General features: G+C 42.0%; 3 protein-coding genes across 6 annotated transcripts in view; all 3 read left to right on the forward strand.

Moving 5' to 3' along the window:
• Positions 1–21,564, forward strand: part of LOC105862593 (protocadherin alpha-C2) — a 156,078-nt gene that overhangs the window by 54,995 nt on the left and 79,519 nt on the right. Inside the window, exon 1 of one of the 4 annotated variants that reach the window (XM_020282364.2) lies at positions 10,174–12,897. The exons of the other annotated variants lie outside the window; for them this stretch is intronic. Coding sequence (XP_020137953.2) covers positions 10,507–12,897 — 2,391 coding nt within the window. The 5' untranslated portion in view covers positions 10,174–10,506. Of the gene's footprint in view, positions 1–10,173; positions 12,898–21,564 lie in introns of those variants that run through there. 4 annotated transcript variants of the gene reach the window in all.
• LOC109729753 (protocadherin alpha-10-like) lies at positions 840–8,409 on the forward strand. Its single transcript, XM_075996139.1, has one exon. It carries the CDS (start codon positions 3,425–3,427, stop codon positions 5,891–5,893), a length of 2,469 nt encoding a protein of 822 aa, XP_075852254.1. The 5' UTR covers positions 840–3,424; the 3' UTR covers positions 5,894–8,409.
• Positions 15,496–19,850, forward strand: LOC109729751 (protocadherin alpha-12-like). The gene has a single exon (XM_075996142.1). The coding sequence runs from the start codon at positions 16,599–16,601 to the stop codon at positions 18,972–18,974; it is 2,376 nt and encodes a 791-aa protein (XP_075852257.1). The 5' UTR covers positions 15,496–16,598; the 3' UTR covers positions 18,975–19,850.

Below are 21,564 nucleotides of genomic sequence, written 5' to 3' on the forward strand. Positions count from 1 at the left end.
AGTCATCTTAAATAGGATTGGGTTGGATGATATAGACTGAGAAATGCAAGCCATTTAGATTGCATGTTGGCCAAATGACCCTATCAGTTATGCTTTTCTAAAGTTGGTTGTTACCTGACACCTATACTTTCATATTAAATAAAATTATTAATTCTAGTGTGTTACCAAATACCAATGCAACTAATTTATCATCTTGACTCTAATTATTAGCAATTACTTTTTCCTTTCCCTTTCTCTTTCGGTATGGAGATTCAATGTGTTATTCAGTATGTGCTTCATAACTTCCAAGATATAATAATAACTTCCAAGAAAAATTGAAATCATTATTCAAGTTTAAGAATACAAAAAAAGACAATTGTGGCAGGAATTTAAGCATGGATTTGCCTTCAATTACTTTTGATGGCTTGTTTCTAGCCCTTAGAGATTATAGATGATAGTTAATGCAGAGTTTAAAATGCATTTGTTACAATAACAAATATGTTTAGGAATATATGCTTTTCCCTAACATATTTGAAAAAAATCACCCTGAATGTTTTACATCAACCCAAAGTATCTTCTCTTACTTTAATAAGAACTTGTCTATCATAAAAGTCTCAGTTCTGCAGGTGCATTAATCTTTCCATCAATAGTAATTTAAATTCATATAAATTCAAGTCTTGCAGTATAAATGCCTCAGGAGTAATTTAACCTCCAAGGTGAAGATATTCTGATTGGGCCCCCTAACTTTCAAAGAGAGAATGCCCATCATTCTATATATTAATATATAATTGTGGATATCTTTACTTTTATAATTCCCTTTTCTTTCTTGTGTAGGTGTAAATGTACTCAGTTATCATGTATTTTCGTGTTCTCTGACTTTTTCATTCAGCAACTTTTTATGCTATTAATTTTTTTATAAGGTGGACTCTGATTAAACTCAGAGCAACAATGGTTTTAGAGTACACAACCAAAGAAGATGCAGTTAGAACCTTATTTAAAATCAAAGATAGCTCAATCTTTTCTCATTCCCTAAAGTTCATATTGTGATTTCCCACTACCAAACTAACAATTGTGTCTTTTAATTACTTTTGGACTTGAGCATTTTATGAGCTTTTGTAATCACGGATCCTCAGACCTATCAACATCCTTCATTTCAACTTGTAGATCCAATTCCTTCTCCTTATATCTGTCCCGTCTATTGGCTCTTTATAATGTGCAACCCTTGCAGAACAGTCTTATCCAAAAATATCTATTTATGAGCTATTAATAAAACATAGAATTATATATTTACCAATATAGTCTTATTTATTTTACTTTGTCCTCTTTTGGACACATCACCTTTAAAATTACCAATATTCACAAAAATGTAACACAGTTTAACATTTTATCTAGCAGCATAATAATCATAAGATCAATGGAGGAGGAAGTGTAGAAAGAAGAGGAAATGAACAGAATACTCAGAATGAGAAACTGATAAATAGCAAAGACAAGTTTTACTGATTTCAGTCTGACAATGTCTTACTCTGGTTTTATCATTATGATAAATATTCAGAGGCATAAAACCAGAAAATCTCCCAAGTGAAGGATTGCTTTTCACACTCTTGCCAATAAAGAAACTAGTCCATTTCTTTTAGAACTATATTACTTTTATAATCATGTTTAACACGTTCTTTATTAGATGACATTAAAATGGAACTAATTTTGGGTGCTCTTTCATTCTTGTTGATATAGTATTTGTGATAGTCTCTTTTGAGATGAGTAACTAACCCATAGCTTTATTGGAATACTATAGTTATTGGCTATATGAAAACCTTGGAATTTGGGGTCTTTAAAAGTTTTCTTTTATATGAACTTAAGTAATGAAGCAATCTTTTAAACCAAAAATGGAAGGGACCTTCAGCTTGGAGTCATTCTCAAAGATACTCTGTCCTTTCAGTCAGCAAACATAAGGAGGTTTTTAAAAAATTCTATCTTTGAATTTAGTCACATCCATATCCTAAATTTTTTGTTGCTTTTTCCTTATACAATATGTTGGTCTAGAATTTATGTCTTTCACAATAAAAAATAATTAGAAGTAATTGAAGTACAAATCTTTGGCATAGATTTATAATCATTGAATCACTATTTTAGAGCATGTTCAAAATAAAGATGGAAGCTCACTTTTCTATAAAATGTAAGATTTCCTTGGGTATCCATTTACAATTGTTTTTTAGTAGGGAAATATGGGATTTTCTCACTGGCTTCCATCACTAGAAGAATTCAGATATTGCATAGTTGGTTTCTTAGTCTTGAGAATGATTAAAACATTTTTTCTTCTTTAAAACAACACTGATAAACTTTATTATAATTGATAAAGTTGTTATACAAATTTTAATGTTTTTATTTGAAATAAAACAGGGGAATAATATAGAATGAATAAATGAGACTTTGAATAACCTTTATATTCTTGTCTTCTCAAACTAATTCTAGAAAAAAAGTGAGTATAAACAAATATAATTTGAATTCCTGATTCTGTTTTTTCTTTAATGAGAAAGGGATTATCTTTGCTAAATAAGCAATGAATATAAAGGACATTGAAGATATCCTTCAGGAGGAAGACTACAACATTCACCATGAGCAGATACAGTGATTTTAAAAAAAAGCTTTAAAAGGAAACAAAGTGTAGTAAATATACTTTGTGTTTCCAAGAGTCAGTACTGGGTAAATATATTAACATCAAAAGGAAATAAATCTTTGAATAAACTGATTAGTAGCTTCTCAGCACTGATTTGAAATCCCATTATGTACAGGAGGCAACTTAGAGAATTTGTATCTTGAGTTATCCTCTATAAAATTGGACCAAATGTTTAGAATAATTTAACATAATATAATGATTAAGCAATAGAAAATTATAGTGTTAGGAATAAACTTTATAAAAGGCCAGCCCAAAGTGATCAGTTTTAAAAAAATCTAAAATAATTTGTCACTATTATTCTACAAATATGATATTTCTCATAGTCATATACATGATAATATAGTTAGTACACTAGTACTTTCTCTTAGATGTCTATATACAAGATAAAACTCTTCATGGAATTCTGATTTGTAAGACAAAACCACATTTGAAGAGCTACCGCTCCGCTCACACACAAAAAAGGCATTGTGAAAGACTTAAAAGCCCTCAAAGAAAAACATGAACACATACGGAGGAATGAGGAAAGAAGCGAGGTAAGTAAAATAGTATGAACTCAAACGCACTTACATTTTGAGCCACAGGATGTCGTTGTTCTCCAAGAATATATATATTTTTTAACAGAAGAAAATCAGCTTATCCCCGGATCAGAAAAAAGCTCCACTGTTCCGGTGCTTTAAAGACTATAAACACATCCCTATTGTGAAGATCACCTGGGACCTCAGCAGTAAGGAATCAAAAGAAAGGTCTCAAACGGATTACGTCTTTCTAGCCATGAAATATTGTTTTACTAACCAAAAAAGAGGCATGATATTAGTTGCCAGACCAGGTGGCCAAGGAGCCTGGCGCCTGCTGCTCTGGCTTCTGCTCTTTGCGTTCTGGGAGGCGGGGAGCGGCCAGCTCCACTACTCGGTCCCCGAGGAGGCCAAGCACGGCACCTTCGTGGGCCGCGTCGCGCAGGACCTGGGGCTGGAGCTGGCGGAGCTGGTGCCGCGCCTGTTCCGGGTAGCGTCCAAAAGTCGCGGGGACCTTCTGGAGGTGAATCTGCAGAATGGCATTTTGTTTGTGAATTCTCGGATCGACCGGGAGGAGCTGTGCGGGCGGAGCGCGGAGTGCAGCATCCACCTGGAGGTGATCGTGGACAGGCCGCTGCAGGTGTTCCACGTGGAGGTGGAGGTGAAGGACATTAATGACAACCCGCCCGTGTTCCCCGCGACACAAAAGAATCTGTTTATTTCCGAAACGAGGGCTCTTGACTCTCATTTCTCACTAGAGGGCGCCTCGGACGCGGACGTGGGACCCAACGCCCTGCTGACTTACAGACTGAGCCCCAGTGAGTATTTCTCCCTGAAAGTACCAACCAACGATGAGCAGGTAAAACCGCTCGAACTAGTATTAAAGAAACCTTTAGACAGAGAGGTAGCTTCGGAGGTTCTCTTGGTGCTCAAAGCAACTGATGGGGGCAAACCTGAGCTGACCGGCATGGTGGAGATACTTATCACGGTGCTAGATGTAAATGACAATGCCCCGGTGTTTGACAAAGCGGTCTATCACGTAAAATTACTCGAAAATGCAAGAAACGGTAGTCTAGTTATTAGACTTAACGCCTCTGATTTGGATGAGGGCGCAAACAGCCACATTCTCTATTTCTTTGAAGCTGATGTCTCCCCAAACATAGAAGCCTCTTTTTGCATAGATTCAGACAGCGGAGAAATAAAAGTAAATGGAAAAATAGATTTTGAGGAAACTAAATTATGGAAGATTCAAATAAAGGCTATTGACAAAGGCAGTCCCCCAATGTTTGCTCACTGCACAATCTTAATAGAAGTCTTGGACATCAATGATAATGCTCCAGAGTTAGTAATAACGTCACTATCGCTCGCTGTGCGAGAGGATGCTCCACTGGGGACCGTCATCGCCCTGATTAGCGTAACTGACCCGGACTCTGGTGCCAACGGACAGGTGACCTGCACCCTGACCACCCATGTCCCCTTCAAACTGGTGTCCACCTTCAAGAATTACTATTCGCTGGTGCTGGACAGCACCCTGGACCGCGAGAGCATATCCCACTACCAGTTGGTGGTGACGGCGCGGGACGGGGGCTCGCCTTCGCTGTGGGCCACCGCCAGCGTGTCCGTGGAGGTGGCCGACGTGAACGACAACGCGCCGGCCTTCGCGCAGCCCGAGTACACGGTGTTCGTGAAGGAGAACAACCCGCCGGGCTGCCACATCTTCACGGTGTCGGCGCGGGACGCGGACGCGCAGGAGAACGCGCGGGTGTCGTACTCGCTGGTGGAGCGGCGGGTGGGCGAGCGCGCGCTGTCGAGCTACGTGTCGGTGCACGCGGAGAGCGGCAAGGTGTACGCGCTGCAGCCGCTGGACCACGAGGAGCTGGAGCTGCTGCGGTTCCAGGTGAGCGCGCGCGACGCGGGCGTGCCGCCTCTGGGCAGCAACGTGACGCTGCAGGTGTTCGTGCTGGATGAGAATGACAATGCGCCAGCGCTGCTGGCGCCTCGGGTTGGCAGCACGTTTGGCGCTGTGACCGAGGTGGTGTCACGGATGGTGGGCGCAGGTCACGTGGTGGCGAAGGTGCGCGCGGTGGACGCGGACTCTGGCTACAACGCGTGGCTGTCGTATGAGCTGGAGCCAGCGGCGGGAAGCGCGCGCAGCCCGTTCCGCGTGGGGCTGTACACCGGCGAGATCAGCACCACGCGCGCCCTGGACGAGGCGGACGCGCCGCGCCAGCGCCTGCTTGTGCTGGTGAGGGACCACGGGGAGCCCGCGCTGACCGCCACGGCCACCGTGCTCGTGTCGCTGGTGGAGGGCGCCCAGGCACCAAAGGCCTCTTCGCGGGCGTTGGCGGGCGCTGTGGGCCCGGAGGCGGCGCTGGTGGATGTCAACGTGTACCTGATCATCGCCATCTGCGCGGTGTCCAGCCTGCTGGTGCTCACGCTGCTGCTGTACACGGCGCTGCGGTGCTCGGCGCCGCCCAGCGAGGGCGCGTGCGGGCCGGGCAAGCCCAGGCTGGTGTGCTCCAGCGCGGTGGGGAGCTGGTCACACTCGCAGCAGAGGCGGCAGAGGGTGTGCTCTGGGGAGGGTCCGCCCAAGGCCGACCTCATGGCTTTTAGTCCCAGTGTTCCTCCTAGTTCAGGTTCTGGAGATGGAGTCCAACAGGAGATTTTCGAGACTGTAAGTACAGCAATCTTGCGATGTATTTCCTGCCTATTAATATCACTCACATAGTAGTTCACCACACTATTTGCTGTAATTTCATTGCTTCGTTCGTTTTTTTTTTTTGCTTTTCTCCTGAGTTGGCCTATTTAAAATACACTGGAAATCTAACCATCTTCATTACTTTGTTATTATAGTTCTCATGAAAAATTCTTTGGGAATATTCTTCAGTCAATAAATATAACAACAACAATAATAATAGTAATAATGAAATAGACTGAGTGGATATTTTCTGTAAATGGAGAATGTTAAGTCTTCCAGGAAGGATCTTGATTAGAAATGTAGGGCATAGGCAATGCTCAAATCTTCTGCTTTTCAATTTTCCAGCAAGTTCATTCTTCCTATCCATTTTCTTACTGTAGTTGTTTTCGTCCACTACCTATCATGTTTATGTAGTCAACATTTTCACAATAATATTTAATTTCATAATTTATGTTTAAAACATGTTTAATTCTTATTTAGCTAAAATTTATAACTTCATCTGCCACTATTGGGTATTGGTAGGATTGAGGCAGCTTCATTTCATAAACAGCTTTGTTTCTTTGTAATCAATGACAATCTTTTTTGAGATAGTGGTTGCAGTGTGTGGAGTGGTGGAGTTTTAGCCTAGCATTTGGAGATAATTTTACTGTCTTATTTTTGTCTTTAATCCCCTTGTAAGTTCAAGCTCATTGTTTTCATTGTCTTCAACTGATTCAGATAGACAACAGTTTTGTTCTTTTTTTTTGACACACAGTCTTTGTTGCCAGGGTTAGGGTACAATGGCATCATCAAAGCTTACTGCAACCTCAAACTCAAGTGATCCTCCTGCCTCAACCTCCCAAAGTGGTAGAATTACAGGTGTAAGCCACCATGCCTGGCCAGTGTTCTTAATTTCCTAACATAATGTCAGTTCTGCTTAAGTGCCTGTTGAACTCATTGGTGCTCTCCTTCAGTTTAGTTTATTGAGCTCGTCTACTGTTTTGGCAGATTTGTTAGAGCATTGATTATACTCATTTTTCTTCCATCTTGGTACTTGTAATGAGGCTGTATGAAAATATTTTAGGGTAGAAAAATTCACACTTCTTTGTGCTTTGAGTTTAAAAGAGACTTCCCAAATATGGTGAAGGGTGATACCATTGCCTGTGTTCAACAGGCTGCATGGTCTTCAAAATGACATTGCTTTAAATAACTTAAGCATGAAAACTACAGAATATCGGTAAAGGCACTTTCACTTGGTAATTGTGCTGTTGATTACACCTCATAATTTAACATTGCATATTCTAGATACATTTGATGCAAAATATTTTTCTCTTAACACCACATTTGTATAAATAGTTTTCTTCTAAAGGATCCCAAAGAACATATATTTAGAGCTGTAAGAATCTGTATCAAATAATGTGGAAGATTACTTTGTTTTTTGCCTCTCATTACAAATAAGATACCCTTTAATCCTACTTCATGGAGAAATAAATTATATATAGTATATTTACATGTGGGAGCAGAACCATGTTGTAGATATGGTAAAGTTAATGGAAATGCTGAGAAGGCATTAGTAGCTATTTTCTACCTAGGAAGATGACTTCTAGGAGGATGATTTCCATGAAGATGGACATGAGGGAAATCTTCAGAAAAGGCAAAGCCATGCCTCATGTCCTAGTTTATGGTGCTTGAATTCTCTTCATTCATAGCTACAGAACAAGAGCAAACATTGATCACTAGCTATAATAAACCACCATTGTTTGAACCATTTATATTTGCTAGACATGGTGTAAAGAGCTTAAATACATTATTTCATTTAATCCTTATAACAATTTTTAAAGTACATATGACTGTCCAAATTTTATAGATGAAGGAAATGAACCTGAGATATTTATCTATCTTGTCCAGTGCTAGTCAGCTAGTTCACGATGGAGATGATATCCAAATGCATACCTTTCAGACTTCAGATTTACTCCTTTATTCACTGTAATGTAGAGCTTTCTTCAGTAAATCTTTGCTATAATCAAGCATAGTCCTGGCTAGGAAAATCAAGCACAAGCTGTTTATAAGAGAGTCTTCCTCTTTGTTTTGCTTGGAAGAAACTTGATGATTTTCTTCATTAATTTTGTACAATGCCATAATTGAGATGGGCATTAAGATTTTTATGTTATTTTTTTCCTTAGAAGAGTTGATGATCAGCATTATCATTTTTTTTAATCAATGCCACATTGAGACAGATATTTTCGTTATTCAATTGATAAATAATTAAGAGTTGCCTTATAAGAACTACAGGTCTGTTGTTTGGAAGTTATATAAATAAGAAGCAGCATATAGCATACAAGAAAATTTAGAAGACTGTGATTTCCAATATCCTTCCAAAACACCAAAGTCAAATGCTACATACCAAAATGACCTTGTTCTTTCTTTGCTGTGAACAATGATAGTGTTTTGGGACATGCATAAATGTTAATATGATGATTTAAGAGAAGAGATCCTGAATGTGCCAAATTATTCAAGAAATACTTACACTATTGCATATTTCAATAACAGCTTTATTTAAAATAACAGCTTTCACTATTGCATATTTCAATAACAGCTTTCAATAAAAGCTTTAAACAGCTTTTTTCTTGACTAAGCCAAGATAGAGTAGACTCAGCATCACTGAGTAAATTATTTAGTTTTGTTAATATAGTTGTTGGGTAGTGTACTTCTAATCTGTTGATTTTAAAGAACCTCCTGGGGATCTGAGAATGGCCTCAAAATTTTATTTCTGATTTTTCAAGAAATAACAGCACTAGACCTGTTATAGAATATTAGTGGATGATATGAACTAAAAAGACATTAAACCATGCACATATGGTTTAATATATATATATGACTAGCAGTACACACAGGTAATTTAAGGCTAGTTAGATCGATTTAGTAAAGGTCAGGCACAAAATTCCTTATTATCCAATTGATTTTATAAAATAAATATTAATAATAACTGTATTGATATGACATTAATCTATAGTCAGATATTAGGCCAATCCCCAAAGTTGAATTCAAAGGCAGCATCATAATCTTTTCTCTAGAGCCTCATTGAGATGATGACATCTGAACTATCACAGCTAAAATGCAAAAGATGGGTCATTGATTCATATACTACATCGAACTGTTCTATGACTTGGTGCTCATCATTACTTTTTATATTCACAAAATACTATGTCATTGGAAATTAATACCTAAATTAACATCTGGTTTTCATTCAAATATGTGATATCTTCATATCTCCTGGGTACACTTTCTCATGTTCATTTCTCTGAAAGACTCCACATTGGATGTAAAAATTTATTTTGTTTTAGAGACAGAGTATTGCTCTGTTCCCCTGGTAGAGTGCCATGGCATCATCATAGTTCATTGCAACCTCAAACTCCTGGGCTCAAGTGATCCTCATGCCTCAGTTTCCTAAGGAGCTGGGACTACAAGCCCTAACCAAGTCACCCAGCTAATTTTTCTATTTTTAGTAGAGATGGGGTCTCCGTTTACTGAGGCTGATGTCAAACTCCTGAGCTGAAGCAATCCTACTACCTTTCATGAGCATATCTTGATTTGTATTAAGGAAGTCAATATTGGTGACTTGGAAATACCAATATGGCACAGAGATTTTCAGAATGATTTTATTTTATCGAATAATAATAAAATTAATTTTATATTGAAAATTGACCATTGTCACATCATTGACTCCATTATATTTTGATATTTCATTCTATTCTGACTTACATTAGAAATTATGTCAAATATGAAGTTCATCTACATCAATTGACTTTTCCCTTGTGAATTATGTTTTAAACTACCAGATTTGAAAATATAATATTTGTTTTCTTATTCTGCAACGGATATAAAGTCATTTGTAACCAGAAGACAATTGAATATAAATCATAGTAAAGAATATTAACTAAAGAAAATAGATATATAAAGAATCAGAACTAAAAGAAATAGATTATGAAAAGGCAAGTCCACATATATAAGAATATAATGTGCAGAACATGAAGACTAAAGAGTTGTTATTATAAAACTTCAAAATTTTCTTTGAGTTTCCTAGCAGCAAAAGTAACAAGGGAGACTGAAAGTAGAACAATTCAAATTCGATATTTTTTAATGAGGAACAACGTTTTCAGGAAATGTTTAACCTTATTTTTTCCATAAGCTACCTAAATAATTGAATTCTCTCTATCTCTCTATATACACATGTATGTATTTAGATAAGTAAAAGAACAATTTTATAACTAAATCAAATATAGAAACAAGAAATAAAATATCATTTCCACATATATTCAGTTTCAATATGACTTAAAATGTGAATGTTCCATAAATAAGCACTTTGGAAATATTATTTAGGGGAAAAAAACATAAAACGTGAAATTTTATGGTGGTGAATGAAGTGCATAGTACTCACAATTTTAGGCGCAAGGTGTCGCTCTTTACTTGGTGGAAAGAGTTCATTGATGGGTTGGTCTAACAGTCAGGCATTCCCCATACAAAGCGAGTCCATCATGCCGGATGCTACTGTTAAAGGATCCTGGAAAACTTCTCAAAATTTCAGCGAGATTTTTAACCTGAAGCTGAAATATCTGGAACTGTAAGTGTAAAAAATCTTATTTTGGAAGCCAATTTCGTATGCGATGTTCGGTTTTGAGAGAAGGGGATTGGGCTCTCCGCGACTATTGCTCTCGCTCCTGCTCCTCGCGTTCTGGGAGGCGGGGAGCGGCCAGCTCCACTACTCGGTCCCCGAGGAGGCCAAGCACGGCACCTTCGTGGGCCGCATCGCGCAGGACCTGGGGCTGGAGCTGGCGGAGCTGGTGCCGCGCCTGTTCCGGGTGGCGTCCAAAGGCCGCGGGGACCTTCTGGAGGTGAATCTGCAGAATGGCATTTTGTTTGTGAATTCTCGGATCGACCGGGAGGAGCTGTGCGGGCGGAGCGCGGAGTGCAGCATCCACCTGGAGGTGATCGTGGACAGGCCGCTGCAGGTGTTCCACGTGGAGGTGGAGGTGAAGGACATTAACGACAACCCGCCGGTGTTCTCTCTCAGGGAACAAAAGCTGCTCATTTATGAATCTAAGCAACCGGACTCGCGTTTTCCGCTAGAGGGAGCTTCTGATGCGGATATAGAAGAGAATGCTCTATTGACCTACAGACTAAGTCAAAATGAGTATTTTTCTTTAGAGTCACCAACGAATAGTAAGCAGACCAAAAGACTGTCACTTATACTAAAGAAGTCTCTGGATAGAGAGAAAACTCCGGAACTTAATTTGGTGCTGACGGCTACAGACAGCGGAAAACCGGAGCTCACTGGCACCGTTCAGCTGTTTGTCCGCGTCTTGGATGTTAACGACAATGATCCGGAGTTTGATCAATCAGAATACAAGGTGAGATTGATGGAAAACGCTGCTAAAGAAACTCTTGTGATAAAGTTAAACGCCACAGATCGGGATGAAGGAGTCAACGGGGAGGTAACATACTCCTTAATGTCAATTAAGCCCAATGGAAGACTGTTATTTACACTAGACGAAAATAATGGAGAAATGAGGGTCAATGGAAGTTTAGATTATGAAGAAAACAAATTTTATGAAATTGAAGTACAGGCCATAGATAAGGGGACTCCCCCAATGGCAGGTCACTGTACAGTCTGGATAGAAATCTTAGACATCAATGATAACCCCCCTGAAGTCGCGGTGACTTCCCTGTCCCTCCCAGTACGAGAGGACACTCAGCCAAGCACGGTCATTGCGTTAATCAGCGTATCAGACCTCGACGCAGGTGTCAACGGACAGGTCACCTGCTCTCTGACGCCCAACGTCCCCTTCAAGATAGTATCCACCTTCAAAAACTATTATTCACTGGTTCTGGACAGCGCTCTAGACCGTGAGAGTGTGTCGTCCTATGATCTGGTGGTGACGGCGCGGGACGGGGGCTCGCCTTCGCTGTGGGCCACCGCCAGCGTGTCCGTGGAGGTGGCCGACGTGAACGACAACGCGCCGGCCTTCGCGCAGCCCGAGTACACGGTGTTCGTGAAGGAGAACAACCCGCCGGGCTGCCACATCTTCACGGTGTCGGCGCGGGACGCGGACGCGCAGGAGAACGCGCGGGTGTCGTACTCGCTGGTGGAGCGGCGGGTGGGCGAGCGCGCGCTGTCGAGCTACGTGTCGGTGCACGCGGAGAGCGGCAAGGTGTACGCGCTGCAGCCGCTGGACCACGAGGAGCTGGAGCTGCTGCGGTTCCAGGTGAGCGCGCGCGACGCGGGCGTGCCGCCTCTGGGCAGCAACGTGACGCTGCAGGTGTTCGTGCTGGATGAGAACGACAACGCGCCAGCGCTGCTGGCGCCTCGGGCTGGCAGCACGTTTGGCGCTGTGACCGAGGTGGTGTCGCGGATGGTGGGCGCGGGCCACGTGGTGGCGAAGGTGCGCGCGGTGGACGCGGACTCTGGCTACAACGCGTGGCTGTCGTATGAGCTGGAGCCAGCGGCGGGAAGCGCGCGCAGCCCGTTCCGCGTGGGGCTGTACACCGGCGAGATCAGCACGACGCGCGCCCTGGACGAGGCGGACGCGCCGCGCCAGCGCCTGCTGGTGCTGGTGAGGGACCACGGGGAGCCCGCGCTGACCGCCACGGCCACCGTGCTCGTGTCGCTGGTGGAGGGCGCCCAGGCACCAAAGGCCTCTTCGCGGGCGTTGGCGGGCGCTGTGGGCCCGGAGGCGGCGCTGGTGGATGTCAACGTGTACCTGATCATCGCCATCTGCGCGGTGTCCAGCCTGCTGGTGCTCACGCTGCTGCTGTACACGGCGCTGCGGTGCTCGGCGCCGCCCAGCGAGGGCGCGTGCGGGCCGGGCAAGCCCAGGCTGGTGTGCTCCAGCGCGGTGGGGAGCTGGTCACACTCGCAGCAGAGGCGGCAGAGGGTGTGCTCTGGGGAGGGTCCGCCCAAGGCCGACCTCATGGCCTTCAGCCCCAGCCTTCCACCAGGTCTGGATAGAGAAGACCAAGGGGAAAAGCAGGAGGCAGGTTCAAATCACCCTGGACAGGTGAGTTTTATATAGATTCCACCTGCTCATGAAGTCATTAATTTTTTTAAAAATCCATGTTTTTTTTTTTTCACGGAAAAATTCTGAAGGAACACTGTGTATTTCGAACATTGTTTTAAAAAAACGAAGTTTGTTAGCGAAATGCCAAATGGTACATACATCTAATTTTTAAGCATATGAATAATTAGGTTTCTTTAGACAATAAATGTCCAATTTCTTCCGTCGTTCAGTTAGAAAATGTTAAAAGAAGGCCAGGCACAGGGGCTCATGCTTGTAATCCCAGCACCTTGGTAGGCGGAGCCGGGAGGATCGCTTGAGGATAGGCGTTTGAGGCTGCAGTGAGGTGTGATCCCGGTACTGCACTTCAGCCTGAACAACAGAGTGAGACCCTTTCTTTCCCTTGTTATTTTATAAAATTGAGTCTACCTTTTATTTACGGTGATGAGACTCCATCTTTCTTATAAAAAGAGTTAAAAGATGCAAGGATGACTCTTCTTGTCATCACTTGAGTAGAAACAGTAACTATTTTCACTGATCTCATGCCATTTCATCCATATTCCTCAGTGATGTCCATAATAACTGTAGATTATTTTAAGCTTTTCATCTTTGTCTTTTAACAGAATTTTGCCTTGGCATTTTCATATTATTAGATCAACTGGCTTTTCTATTAATTACTTGAGGCTTGTGTCAAAGCTAGACCACTGCCCATTAGGTCTGAAAGGGTTTACTTTTCCTATGGTGTTAAATATTCACCATACATTTATTATAAATTACATAATCTTTAGTTTTTCCTTTACTCCTGTGAGGATACCTTCATATTATTTGAAGAGAATGTCTAGCCATGCATTCTAATGTGCTGCTTTTATTGAAATAAGCAATATTCTCTCCATTCTTGATTTTGTTACATGAAATGGCAAGAAATTTATCAACTATTTGGTACTCACAGATGTACTCACAGCATACTCAAAGAAAACTGCTTGATCTATATTTCTAAGACAAATTAGGCAAATGAAATTATTCAAATTATCCAATCAAATCATGCAAACTTGCTAGCAGCATGCATATAGACCTATATTGTCTGCAGTATATGCTAATTAGCATTCTTACCTAAGTTTTTCAGATTCATCTAGAAAAGAAAAAGGTAACTCTTTTAAAGTGAGTACCTATTGACAATTATCAATTTCATTCATGTCACATTTTAACAGCTCTATCTTTAAAATGCCTTATCTCTAATGTTTGTGAAAGTTTCTTTTCATGTGGTATAATCACATCTGAATATTCTAGCAAAGATCATTTACTTCTGGGTCATTCTTCCAATTCAGTGATTCTTGGCTACATATAGAGGGATGGAATCACAGACCCTTTGAGAATCCTAGTGGTTATTTCCCTCTTAAGGATATGTACCATACCATTTGGCACAATATTCAAGAATTCACTGCTGAAGTCCATTCTTGTACCTAAAGTCAAGAATGTTTGTACCTTAATATTCAGTGGCTAGGCCGGGCACGGTGGCTCATGCCTGTAATCCTAGCACTCTGGGAGGCCAAGGCAGGCGGATCGCTCAAGGTCAGGAGTTCGAAACCAGTCTGAGCAAGAGCAAGACCCCGTCTCTACTATAAATAGAAAGAAATTAATTGGCCAACTAATATATGTAGAAAAAATTAGCCGGGCATGGTGGCGCATGCCTGTAGTCCCAACTACTCGGGAGGCTGAGGCAGTAGGATCACTTGAGCCCAGGAGTTTGAGGTTGCTGTGAGCTAGGCTGATGCCACGGCACTCACTGTAGCCTGGGCAACAAAGCAAGACTCTGTCTCAAAAAAAACAAAAGATATTCAGTGGCTAAACTCATTCTATGAATATTCAAAAGAAGGTAACAAAATAAGAAAACATAAAATATTTCAGACGCAAAGTGATTAAACCATTATACTATTTATGCAACTTTGTAAATATAATAAATGTGAATATTAGATAGGACATATATCATTACCTCTAAATTAAGTTCTTGGAATAACTGAAGGCCATTTAAATTTAATTTAAAAAGACACTGGAGTGTTTTCAGAACAGTTTAAAAATTTGCAAATTATTACTTTTACATTATACAAATAACCATTGCACATTTTAGATAATTCCAAATTATCTGGACTAATTTCTGCAAATTTAATGTCCTTTATACTTATTCCTAAGGTCAAAATGACATGCTTTGGTATAAAATTATAATTTCAATTTATTTGCTAGTTCAGCTATTCAAGTCTTAAGCTAAACTAGATATTCCTTCCTATCTGTTTAATAATTTAATTATATCTCACAGTGTTAGGATTACATAACACATTTTTAAAATTAAAGTTCCTTAACAACTATGATACATTGATTGTTTTTGAAAATGAAAAATAAGAAATGAAGAAATCTGGTGGTAATATCAGACAATTTAAATAATTAGTCTGACAGCACCAAAATTCAAATAGTTTTTGATTAATTAAGAGATAGTTTTATAGTTGATTTAAATTATCTTATGCTTGTAGAGCCATTCCTGGCTATTCTTTTCTGGTTATGTAAAGGTTTCACATCTCAATTCTCTTTATTTATTATATATAGAAGGAAGGACAGGCAACAAATTATTGGTTTAAAGATTTTGACTTGAGTATTAATAAACTTATAAAATCTATATTTACTTCTTCATAATGAAGTGTAGGATCTTATCTATGTTTCGTTTTCCTTAAAGCTGATCTTGAATTAATGAATAAAATCATGAAAGGCCTGTTGCTTCCCCCTTGCATTGTAGTCACCACTCTGATTTCCTGAAGAGAAGCATATCTTGGCTACTAACTGATCTGTAGGGAAAGAGTTAGAGGGAAACCAAATGGTTGATACCAAGTTCATATTCTCTTGACTTTAGTCAATGAGATTAGGTTCCAAAACACTTCAAGAGATCTTTTTCATATTAGTGCTCCATCATCACTTTAGGGTATTGTGAAATTTGGAGGCTTTGCCTCAACATTTTATATGAAATGCTTTACTTCTGCTAGAGTAACACTTTCCAGAATTTGTGCCTGAGTTTTGTTTTAACATGAGAGCAGTTGTATGAAAAGTCATCATATTTAAGCACCAAGGAACCAAAATCAATGACACCCTCCATATTTATGATGAATTCCATATAAATGAAATATTTTTGTTTGACAGACATATTTTAGTTTTTCTTCCTTTACAAAATGGTGAAATTCTTAACTGGAAGATTTTTTTCTAGCATAGCATATTTGAACTATTATTTTAGGACAGACTTTGAAGCAGAAAATATTTCTAAAACTACAGCATAGTGAAAGTAGTTGTGCTTGGTTAATAATATCATATATTAACAAAATAGGTATTTGTAAATGATCTATGAAAATATCCAAAAGTCGAAACATAAGATTTAGAATGACCCAGGAAGCAGCTATACGAAAAAGAACCTGCGGGTTTTTCTTGTACTTACATAATCAGTCACATGATGTCGCTGTACGCTCAAAAGGTGAAAAGGGAAAATTTCTTCTCGGCACCCGGATTCCAACCATTCACGGAATAGGATAGACTCCATGTTGACCGGTAATGCTGGGTAAAATTTACTAGATATATACTTATAGAAAAGGGAGACGGCCCACAAGAAACCTCACGCGAGCGCTCCCTTAAAACGGACAATCCTAACTCAAAGGCCCTCATTATCTGCAACGATGTTTATATGGCGAGGAGGCCAGAGATCCCGGCGCCTGCTGCTCTCGCTCCTGCTCCTCGCGTTCTGGGAGGCGGGGAGCGGCCAGCTCCACTACTCGGTCCCCGAGGAGGCCAAGCACGGCACCTTCGTGGGCCGCGTCGCGCAGGACCTGGGGCTGGAGCTGGCGGAGCTGGTGCCGCGCCTGTTCCGGGTGGCGTCCAAGGACCGCGGGGACCTTCTGGAGGTGAATCTGCAGAATGGCATTTTGTTTGTGAATTCTCGGATCGACCGGGAGGAGCTGTGCGGGCGGAGCGCGGAGTGCAGCATCCACCTGGAGGTGATCGTGGACAGGCCGCTGCAGGTGTTCCACGTGGAGGTGGAGGTGAGGGACATTAACGACAACTCGCCGGAGTTCAGAGCAAGAGAACAAAAGGTACTTATTTCTGAATCCGCGCCTTTGGACTCCCGTTTTCCTCTAGAGGGCGCTTCTGATGCGGATATAGGCGTAAACTCTCTGCTCACCTATGTGTTAAGTGTAAACGAGCATTTTGTGCTTAGAATAATAAAGAAAAAAGATAAAAGTATATTGCCTGAATTAGTTCTTCGGAAGTTATTGGATAGAGAGGAAACTCCAGAAGTTAATTTATTGCTGATGGTCATCGATGGCGGTAAACCAGAGCTAACAGGGTCTGTTCAGATTCAAATAATCATTCTGGATGTGAATGACAACGCTCCGGAGTTCGATAAGCCTGGCTATAAAGTAGCTTTGTTTGAAAATGTCCAAAACGACACAACAGTGATTCAACTAAACGCTTCCGATCCCGACGAAGGACTGAATAGAGAAATTTCCTATGGAATCAGAATGATTTCACCAGTGAGTGAGAAATGTATGTTTTCAATAAATCCAGACACTGGTGAAATTAGAATTTATGGGAAACTGGATTTTGAAGAGAATAATGCCTATGAAATTCAGGTTATTGCCATTGATAAGGGAATTCCATCCATGGCAGGTCACAGCATGGTCCTGGTGGAAGTTCTGGACCTGAATGACAATGTCCCTGAGGTAGTGATTACTTCACTGTCCCTACCAGTGCAAGAGGATGCGCAGGTGGGCACTGTCATCGCCCTGATCAGCGTGTCTGACCGTGACTCTGGAGCCAACGGACAGGTGACCTGCACCCTGACTCCCCACGTTCCCTTCAAGCTGGTGTCCACCTTCAAGAATTACTATTCACTGGTGCTGGACAATGCCCTGGACCGTGAGAGCAAATCTGACTACCAGTTGGTGGTGACTGCGTGCGACAGAGGCTCTCCTTCTTTATCCACTACTGCCAGCGTGTCCGTGGAGGTGGCCGACGTGAACGACAACGCGCCGGCCTTCGCGCAGCCCGAGTACACGGTGTTCGTGAAGGAGAACAACCCGCCGGGCTGCCACATCTTCACGGTGTCGGCGCGGGACGCGGACGCGCAGGAGAACGCGCGGGTGTCGTACTCGCTGGTGGAGCGGCGGGTGGGCGAGCGCGCGCTGTCGAGCTACGTGTCGGTGCACGCGGAGAGCGGCAAGGTGTACGCGCTGCAGCCGCTGGACCACGAGGAGCTGGAGCTGCTGCGGTTCCAGGTGAGCGCGCGCGACGCGGGCGTGCCGCCTCTGGGCAGCAACGTGACGCTGCAGGTGTTCGTGCTGGATGAGAATGACAACGCGCCAGCGCTGCTGGCGCCTCGGGCTGGCAGCACGTTTGCCGCTGTGACCGAAGTGGTGTCGCGGATGGTGGGCGCGGGCCACGTGGTGGCGAAGGTGCGCGCGGTGGACACGGACTCTGGCTACAACGCGTGGCTGTCGTATGAGCTGGAGCCGGCGGCGGGAAGCGCGCGCAGCCCGTTCCGCGTGGGGCTGTACACCGGCGAGATCAGCACGACGCGCGCCCTGGACGAGGCGGACGCGCCGCGCCAGCGCCTGCTTGTGCTGGTGAGGGACCACGGGGAGCCCGCGCTGACCGCCACGGCCACCGTGCTCGTGTCGCTGGTGGAGGGCGCCCAGGCACCAAAGGCTTCTTCTCGGGCGTCGGCGAGCGCTGTGGGCCCGGAGGCGGCGCTGGTGGATGTCAACGTGTACCTGATCATCGCCATCTGCGCGGTGTCCAGCCTGCTGGTGCTCACGCTGCTGCTGTACACGGCGCTGCGGTGCTCGGCGCCGCCCAGCGAGGGCGCGTGCGGGCCGGGCAAGCCCAGGCTGGTGTGCTCCAGCGCGGTGGGGAGCTGGTCACACTCGCAGCAGAGGCGGCAGAGGGTGTGCTCTGGGGAGGGCCCGCCCAAGGCCGACCTCATGGCCTTCAGCCCCAGCCTGCCACCCTCTCGAGAAGATTGTTTAAATCCTTCTAGCGAAGTAAGTCGTTGATATCAAAGTATATTCGTTTACTTAGAGCAGGTGGGTTTGGTCATAACTACACTCTCCTTTCTTATTTTTGTTTATGTTATCTTTTAAATCATCAAATGTCTCCTCTTTTCTATTTTTTTTTTAGTCATTTTGTACTTTCGTGTATTTTCCCAACATTACTTTAATGAATGAAATTTGTAGATATAATGGAGGCCATGGATGACTACATTTTAATATTTTCCTTTATCTATCATTTTTCCTATTCTATGAATGGTTAGCCTTGAAAAAGAGTAGTATGTTAGATTACAAACTGGTCAGATGTTTCATAACTCAAATTTATTTTTAAATTGGTAATAATTTCAAGATTACAGACAACTTTCGAGAATAGTAGAAAGAGTTCCTAGGTACATTTAACTGGATTCTCTAACTGTTCCTTGTGTATTGAAACTGCCCTTTTTTTTTCCTTTTTCTCCTTTTGAGACAAAGTCTGGCTCTTGCTCTCTTGCCTGTGGCTAGAGTGCAGTGGCTGATGGGACAGTTCACTGCAACCTCAAACTCTTGGGTTCAAGGGCTCCTTCTCTATCAGCCTTCCAAATACTTGAGACTACATGCACTCACTACCAGCTGGGTATTTTTTTTTTAATTTTATTTTTTGTAGAGATGAGGTCTAGCTATTTATTGCCCAGGCTGGGCTCTAGACCTCACATGATCTTCCTGCCTGGAGCTTCCAAAGTGCTAGGATTACAGGCATGAGCCACAGAGCCTGGCCACAATAGCCTTTTTGATCACCATTCTAATGTCAGTATGATAAGATATTATAACAATATTATATTCCAGAGATTATAACAATAATAAAAATGATACTCTTTGGTTTAACATGAATAATTTTCTGTCATTGTTCACACAGTATTTATTTAAAGTTGGATTAGGCACTATACTTTTTTTTTTTTTTTTTTGAGACAGAGTTTTGCTCTGCCACCTAGGCTAGAGTACAGTGGTGTGATCATAGCTCACTGCAACATCCAACTCCTGGGCTCAATCTTTCTGCCTCAGCCTCCTGAGTAGCTGGGACTATAGGCACATGCCTCCATGCCCAGATAATTTTTTCTAGTTTTGTTTTTTTTAAAGTAGAGATGGGGTCTCCCTCTTGTTCACGCTGGTCTTGAACTCCTGATCTTAAGCAATCCTCCTGCCTCAGCCTCCCAGAGTGTTAGGATTAGAGATGAGCCACTGGGCACTGGCCTGTATGACTATTATTTACATAAATTGTAATAAAATAATTTCTTAATTTAAAAATATTTAAATATCACCTGAATCAAGATGTGTCTTATAATTTAAGGCTTAACGATAATTTGTTTGGTTGTTTTTCTTTCTTGGTGGTACATAAATAATGGTATATCTTACAATCAATGGCATTTTTGGATTCAAAAATTATAAAATACTTACTGATTCCTATTATTTTTCAGGCCCCAGCCTAAGATCCTTAATTTCATTATCTCGTTTGATTATCAAATGAGTCTACTGGTGCTGGTATGATAATTATCATCCCCATTTTATAGATGAGAAATCTAAAACTTAAGCCACATAGATAATGAGAAGTGGCTCAAACCCAATTTTGCAGGATCTCAAGCCCATCATTGTAGATCACTATGCTGTACCTATTACCAGGTGAATCTTTTAAAGTACATTTTATTTTATTTTTATTTTTATTTTTTTTTTTTTATTTTTTTTTTTTTGAGACAGAGTCTCGCTTTGTTGTCCAGGCTAGAGTGAGTGCCGTGGCGTCAGCCTAGCTCACAGCAACCTCAAACTCCTGGGCTCGAGTGATCCTTCTGCCTCAGCCTCCCAAGTAGCTGGGACTACAGGCATGTGCCACCATGCCCGGCTAATTTTTTTTATATATATATATATCAGTTGGCCAATTGATTTCTTTCTATTTATAGTAGAGACAGGGTCTCGCTCTTGCTCAGGCTGGTTTTGAACTCCTGACCTTGAGCAATCCGCCCGCCTCGGCCTCCCAAGAGCTAGGATTACAGGCGTGAGCCACAGCGCCCGGCCTAAAGTACATTTTATGTCTTGTAACTTTTTTCTAAAAAATATCCAGAGGCAGAAGCAAATAAAGCCTTACATCCCTCAGCCTGATAGTGAAGTCACTGAACTTTCCACCTTATGTCCACTCTCTCACACCTTGTTAGTTTAAGACCTGGAATATAGTATATGTTCAATCGATGATTTAAAAATAAATATCACACAGCAGGTGTTAAGATCAAAAAAAATAAAAAAATAAAAATAAATAAAAATAAATATATGATATTCAAATGTATCCCCTGAGCAATCCCCTACATCTTAGCAGTGGGAGCGGTAAGCTCCAGAAATTAGGCAATTGTTTATTAAAGAGTGCCTTGAAGGATAGATAGCATTTTAACAGGAAGATATTACAGATGGAGAGATGAGTATAAAGTTATCATCAAAGTTTACTCTGGTAAATGTGTACTTGAAGGATTAGGGCAGGGGAGATTCTGAAGACAGGAAAATTTATAAAGAATCTTTTATAACAATTTAGGTATTAGGTAATGGAGACTTAAATTATGACGGTAGAAATGAACTGGGA

The sequence above is a fragment of the Microcebus murinus genome, chromosome 21 (assembly GCF_040939455.1).
Source record: "Microcebus murinus isolate Inina chromosome 21, M.murinus_Inina_mat1.0, whole genome shotgun sequence".
In the NCBI taxonomy this organism is placed as follows: Eukaryota; Metazoa; Chordata; class Mammalia; order Primates; family Cheirogaleidae; genus Microcebus; species Microcebus murinus.